Source organism: Sinocyclocheilus grahami, unplaced genomic scaffold (genome assembly GCF_001515645.1).
Source record: "Sinocyclocheilus grahami isolate Dianchi unplaced genomic scaffold, SAMN03320097.WGS_v1.1 scaffold64.1, whole genome shotgun sequence".
Taxonomy (NCBI): Eukaryota; Metazoa; Chordata; class Actinopteri; order Cypriniformes; family Cyprinidae; genus Sinocyclocheilus; species Sinocyclocheilus grahami.
The window spans coordinates 119,922-127,332 of record NW_015505243.1 but is presented as its reverse complement, the minus strand read 5'-3'; the positions used below and the strand labels follow the sequence as shown (position 1 = coordinate 127,332).

At 35.5% G+C, this 7,411-nt stretch overlaps 1 protein-coding gene across 1 annotated transcript in view; it reads left to right on the top strand.

The window, feature by feature from the left end:
• LOC107584859 (dedicator of cytokinesis protein 5-like) overlaps window positions 1-7,411 on the top strand; it is a 45,294-nt gene that overhangs the window by 36,360 nt on the left and 1,523 nt on the right. The window contains exons 33-36 of the mRNA XM_016271613.1: window positions 982-1,119; window positions 3,712-3,872; window positions 5,982-6,126; window positions 6,323-6,473. Of these exons, the coding sequence (XP_016127099.1) occupies window positions 982-1,119; window positions 3,712-3,872; window positions 5,982-6,126; window positions 6,323-6,473 (595 nt within the window). The remainder of the gene's footprint in view (window positions 1-981; window positions 1,120-3,711; window positions 3,873-5,981; window positions 6,127-6,322; window positions 6,474-7,411) is intronic.

Genomic DNA, 7,411 nt, shown 5'->3' with positions numbered 1-7,411 from the left:
ACCATTGATACAAGGCAGGATGGATCCATGCTTTCATGTTGTTTAGCCAAATTCTGATCCTACTATCACAGCAGAAATCAAGACTCATGAGACCAGGCAACCTTTTTCAAGTCTTCTGTTATCCAATTTTTTATTGTAGCCTCAGTTTCCTGTTCTTAGCTTACAGGAGTGGCACTGATCTTTGCTGCTGTAGCCCATCTGCTTCATGGTTCGACATGTTGTGCATTCATAGCTCTTCTGATGCTCTTCTGCATACCTCGGCTGTAACAATTGGTTATTTGAGTTAGTGTTGCCTTTTTATCAGTCTGGCCATTCTCCTCTGACCTCTGGCATCAACAAGGCATTTTCACCCACAGAACTGCCACTCGCTGGATATCTTCTCTTTTTCTTTTCTTTTGGACCATTCTCTGTAAACCCTATAGATGGTTGTGCATTAAAATCCCAGTAGATCATCAATTTCTGAAATACTCAGACCAGCCTGTCTTGCACCCATAACCATGCCACGTTCAAAGTCACTTAAATCCCATTTCTTCCCCATTCTGATGCTCAGTTTGCACTTCAGCAATTTGTCTTGACCATGTCTACATGCCTAAATGCATTGAGTTGCTGCCGTGTGATTGGCAGATTACATATTTGCAGCAGCTGAAGAGGTGTGCCAAAATAAAGCGGCTAGTGAATGTACTGTAGCCTATGTGCTAATGCAGAGTTGGCCAAATTAACCTTTGACACATTATATCTGCAAATATATCTATTGCAAAATCTCTTGACACATTCATACCGTTACACTGTATAGTTGTATAGTTCTACACTGTATAGTTGTTGCTTTGACACAGTCTGTATTGTTAAAAGCACTATGTAAATAAAGGTGACTGTATGTTTTGTCATATTGAAATCAGGTACTGTAAAAGCATCAAAGTCTTACATTCAATTGAGTGTTAAATTTTTAATGTTCAAAAAGCTTTAATGTCTTTTCCGTCTCAGATCCCGCTGCTTGATGAGGGGATTCGGATCCACGGAGAGAAATCCACAGAGCAGCTCAAACCCCTTCACAACAGACTCGTCACCTGCTTCCAGGACCTGCGTGCTAAAGTGGAGAAACTCTATGGTGTCATTACTCTAGTGAGTCTGACGGATTCGACTCTAATCGAGGGATCTGTGAGAGCCAGACAGAGGGGTTGCAGTTTCTGGGAGGAAATGTTTCAGATCTGAGGAAACGATTCATACGGGATATTGTCTAACAATTTCTTTCAAGGAGTTTTGAAATCAGCTAAGACAACACAAGGTTCATATTCGTGAGATTGTAGACTGCATGAGGGAGGACTGATCTGCTTTAAAGAAGTGACTGTTGTCTGTGTGTCAGGTTTTTGCTATACTTGCAGGTACATTTGGTCCCCACAACATAGTAAAGCCTGCACTTTGTAGTCTCTTCATTAAGATGTTTTTCTTTGTGTATGCCACAAGTGTGGTCCACTAAAGGAATAATATCTTAAAGGTGAAGCATGTCATTGTTTTGATGTTAAAATACTTTCTCCCATCCCGGTTTATATGCAGAGACAACTATAAGCAGTTCTTATTAGATGGCACACAACTCATCCCTTAATTTTTTCCCTAAATGAATGAATAACTATTAAAATCAGACTTGTTGTACAGAAGCGTTCTATTACTTTACTTGGAAATGTTTACTTTAAGCAATTTTTACTAAGCAAAAATCCCACATACTAACACTACAGCTCAAAAGTTTAAAGTTTTTAAGATTTTTAAATGTTTCTAAAGGACTTTCTTACACTCACCAAGGCTGCATTTATGTAATTACAAATCTAGGAAAAACTGTATTATTGTGAAATATAATTACAATTTAAAATATCTGGTTCTGATGCTCAGTTTGCACTTCAGCAATTTGTCTTGACCATGTCTACATGCCTAAATGCATTGAGTTGCTGCCGTGTGATTGGCAGATTACATATTTGCAGCAGCTGAAGAGGTGTGCCAAAATAAAGCGGCTAGTGAATGTACTGTAGCCTATGTGCTAATGCAGAGTTGGCCAAATTAACCTTTGACACATTATATCTGCAAATATATCTATTGCAAAATCTCTTGACACATTCATACCGTTACACTGTATAGTTGTATAGTTCTACACTGTATAGTTGTTGCTTTGACACAGTCTGTATTGTTAAAAGCACTATGTAAATAAAGGTGACTGTATGTTTTGTCATATTGAAATCAGGTACTGTAAAAGCATCAAAGTCTTAAATTCAATTGAGTGTTAAATTTTTAATGTTCAAAAAGCTTTAATGTCTTTTCCGTCTCAGATCCCGCTGCTTGATGAGGGGATTCGGATCCACGGAGAGAAATCCACAGAGCAGCTCAAACCCCTTCACAACAGACTCGTCACCTGCTTCCAGGACCTGCGTGCTAAAGTGGAGAAACTCTATGGTGTCATTACTCTAGTGAGTCTGACGGATTCGACTCTAATCGAGGGATCTGTGGGAGCCAGACAGAGGGGTTGCAGTTTCTGGGAGGAAATGTTTCAGATCTGAGGAAACGATTCATACGGGATATTGTCTAACAATTTCTTTCAAGGAGTTTTGAAATCAGCTAAGACAACACAAGGTTCATATTCGTGAGATTGTAGACTGCATGAGGGAGGACTGATCTGCTTTAAAGAAGTGACTGTTGTCTGTGTGTCAGGTTTTTGCTATACTTGCAGGTACATTTGGTCCCCACAACATAGTAAAGCCTGCACTTTGTAGTCTCTTCATTAAGATGTTTTTCTTTGTGTATGCCACAAGTGTGGTCCACTAAAGGAATAATATCTTAAAGGTGAAGCATGTCATTGTTTTGATGTTAAAATACTTTCTCCCATCCCGGTTTATATGCAGAGACAACTATAAGCAGTTCTTATTAGATGGCACACAACTCATCCCTTAATTTTTTCCCTAAATGAATGAATAACTATTAAAATCAGACTTGTTGTACAGAAGCGTTCTATTACTTTACTTGGAAATGTTTACTTTAAGCAATTTTTACTAAGCAAAAATCCCACATACTAACACTACAGCTCAAAAGTTTAAAGTTTTTAAGATTTTTAAATGTTTCTAAAGGACTTTCTTACACTCACCAAGGCTGCATTTATGTAATTACAAATCTAGGAAAAACTGTATTATTGTGAAATATAATTACAATTTAAAATATCTGGTTTCTATTTCAATATATTTTAAAATGTAATTTATTCCTGTGATGCAAAGCTGAATTTTCAGCATCATTACTCCAGTCTTTAGTGTCACATGATCCTTCAGAAACCATTCTAATATACTGATTTGCTGATCAAGAATCATTTATTTATTATTATCAATATTAAAAACCGTTATGCTGTTTATTTTTATTTTTTTGTGGAAACACTGATACATTTTTTGTTCAGGATTCTGAACGAGAGACATCTTTTGTAACATTATAAATGTCTTTACTGTGACTTTTTATCAATTTGATGCGTCCTTGCTGAATGAAAATATTATTTTCTATAATAAAAAATCTTACTGGGTGGGGCAGAAATGACATATTTCATCTTTAATAGGGAGACTAAATAATGCCAAACTTGCATTTATAAATGCTTGACTTTGAGTTAGTCTGTTTGAATTGAATTACAGTAGAAGTCAACGAGAGCCATGTTATGCCTTAACAAGAAATGTGTTTGTGCTTGTGTATTTCCAGCCCTACTCTCTGACAGAGAAGAAAAAGAGTCGCGTGGGGTCGATGGTGATGCCGTACATCATGTCCTCCACGCTCAGACGGATGTCCACTATCTCAAACGCCTCCTCTGGACACTCCTCAGGCTCCTCCGACGGAAACCCCTCCAGACCTGCTTCTCAGGAGTCAGTATCCACTGCGTCCTCTTCTCTCATTCCTAGAAATAAACTCCCTTGTTTTCAGCACCGCACTGAGGGCTCATTTGCCGCAGTACAGAGTTCCTGTGGTCATGGAAAGGTCACAGATAGATTCAGTTTCCCATGTAATTACACTTTCTGCTAGTGGACAAACATGACATTAATCCATTTAACCTCCGTGTTTAATTGATTCTTGTAGGTGCTGGATAAATGGATTCTCATTAAAAACAAGTGCTTAATTACCATTAACTCCCCAATAATATAGGGGGAAAAATATCTAAATGAGTAAATGACAACCTTTAACCAGTTTTCAATGATTAGGCTGTTTTCCCTCGAGTATTTGCAGTTGAAATGATCCCAAATTAGTCATGCGTAACTGGATAGAACACTTGCCTTGTTTTTTTTGTTTTTTTGCTGCAAAGTCATTATTGTGATTTATGGCTGTCAAAAAAAATTTGAATTTCGAATATTCGTCGAATTTAAAATAAAAATCCACATTCGAATGCAAAAACGTTGCATTCGAATTTTAGGTGTGCGTTAAAGAGGCAGTCTTATCAGCGGCGCACGAGATGCGATGACAATGTAAGTGTCGTTGCATTATAATAAGCCTATCCAGTTTAAAAATATAGCGGAAAAAGAGAACATCAGTGCGGAGAAGATCTTGTTTACATCAAAAACCGAAACCAAGCCGTTCACACAGAACACATATTTCACGCATTTTCTAGATGGGCATCTATTACTGTTGCACTCGCATCTCGCACAAAAGAGCCGCATGTTTTGAAAGCCAAGTAAAATGAATGAAAGTTCAACTTTGAAAAAACTTATATCGAGAAACTAAAATTAAAAATTCGGTATTTTGATTACAACCTCTTTACATTTACATTAACTTGTTTCATATTGAGATAGTATCTAGCTGTTTTTTGCATAACTTACATATTGCTTGAGCTTCTATACTAGTTAAATGACAAAAATTGCTGAAATATTTCTGTTAGAGATGCACAATTTATTTATTTTTGAATATCTATTGAATATCTCAGCCTGTGTGTGTGTGTGTATATATATATATATATATATATATATATATATATATATATATATATATATACTGTATACACACATACATATAATAATTTATAATATTATATGGAATTTATTTATTTATTTATTTTATTTATTTAGGCAAAATATTATATTTATTTAATATCAGTCATTTATCAGTTATTGCAAATTTACAACGTAATTCGGAAATTCAAAAGGAAGTACATTGACTGATTCATAAAACAATAAGTGCTAAAATGTGCTGCTCAGACTGTTTCAGACTGACATAATTGGAGAGTTTTAGACTAAAATTCATTTAAATAAATGTATTTTTGTCCTTGAGAAGAGTTTAGAACATCTTATTGTTTCCTTTGCATGTTAAAATTTCAGAATTCAAATTAAAACAATGGCAACAATAGTTTGTGCTTTTCTGTTGTGACTTTTCTGTGTTAGTCAGAAGCAGTGGTACTCAAAGCATTTAGCTGTTTCCAGCTATGTTTGAAAAACCTATTTTGTTCACTGACCTTCCTTTTATTTCAGTGTTTCTTAAGTTTTTAGCAGATGTGTTCTTCTCGAAATGCTAATCAAGCGTGTATATCATATAAATAAGTAGCAATTACCAAGACAGGCAGCCGAGAGAATGAGACCCAGATCTCCGAAGAATCTCTCAAGAATAAGTGTATAATGAAGTTTTATATCGGGTTGCGTTTTGGAGGTTTCCACTTCTGCGTCACTCAACCAACAAGTGGCTTACTTACAGTATAGTCTCTTCACATTAAAAAAATTGCAATGTAGACCCATGCATTTTCTGTAAAGCTGCTTTGAAACAATGTGGATTGTGAAAAGCGCTATACAAATAAATTTGAGTTGAATTGAATTAAACTGAGATAGGAAAAAATATATTTTAAGATAAAAAAAAAGAGAGACACCTGACCTTAAAGCAAATGTGTTGCTTGACCAGAATGTTGTCGTACAAATGTATAATACATGGACGTCATGCTCAGAGGATTTGTATAAGCGTGCAAAAGGTTTTCATCTGATTGTCTCTTTTTCTCTCAGCTCGCTGCTCTCCCGTGTGAGCGACAGCAGGGCTTCGGTTCTGTCTCGCTCTGAGGAAGATAATCGGATAAGTAAGAAGAACAGGAAAGAATGGAGTATGAGCAAGTCTCAGGTCTTACTGGAGCGACCCGCTGACAGTGACGAGGTGCCTTTTATTTGCTTTTTGACCATTCCTTTGACCATTCTCTGATGTAAACACTCTGTTTGATGTTGATTTATGTCATTTCATAGTGAAATTGAAGGACTGAGTGGAATAAATCGTAGGAAAGGACATTTTTAAAGTGGACTAATTTCATATTTGGAGATATGATTCATTTTATGCGCTGTCTGTGTGGTGGCAGATTCCTCCAGAGAAGCAGCCAAGGCCTAAAAGTCTGACGATAGGAGACCGGAGACTCACGCTGTCGCTGTTTCATGGAGAATCATCCAATTTGAGTTTATACAACCCCCTCAGCCCTCTGCCTGCCTCACCACACACACCACGCAGCTCCAGTGAGTGCACAACCACACATCCAACACAAACAGAGGATTGTTTGTTTTTCTTTACCATGGTGCATGAATATGATAATGCTACTATCACTGTACCATGGTGCTACAGTACATTTTCTTTCAAATAAAATTGTTTTCAATATACGCTTCCATTCAATAGTTTGGGGGTTGGTTTTGAAAGAAGTCTCTTGTGCTCATCAAGGCTGCATTTATTTGATTAAAAAAAAGAGCTATTATTGCGGTTTAAAATAACTGCTTTCTATTTGAATATATTTTAAAATGTAATTTATTCCTGTGATGAAAAGCTGATTTTTTTTCAGCATCATTACTTCAGTCTTCAGTGTCACATCATCCTTCAGAAATCATTCTGATATGCTAGTTTTACGGTTAAGAAACATTTCTTCTTATTATTATCAATGCTGAAAACAGTTGCTGCTTCATAATTTTCAGGAAAGTGGAAAGAAATTATTAATAATTTATATGATATTATGAAATTATTTTGTGGAAAGATCATTTTCAGGTGGCTTTGATGAATTTAAAGATTAAACAGTACAGCATTCATTTGGAATAGAAATCCATTGTGATAGTGTAACAATCGTTACTGTCGCTTTTGATCAATTTAATGCATCTTCGCTGAATAAGAGTGTCAATTTATTTTTTAAAAATCATGCTGAAATTATGAATTACTAAAAGTTAAACTAAAATTAAAATGAAAACCGAATATATAAAAAAACGAATTCAAAATATGAAGAAATACTATATAAATAATACAAAAATAACACAGATTTTTATATATGTATATATATATATATTTAAATATAGAAATTTAGATTTATACATCATCTGAAAGCTGAATAAATAAGCTTTCCATTAATTTATGGTTTGTTAGGATATGACAATACTTGGCCGAGATACAACTATTTGAAAATCTGGAATCTGAG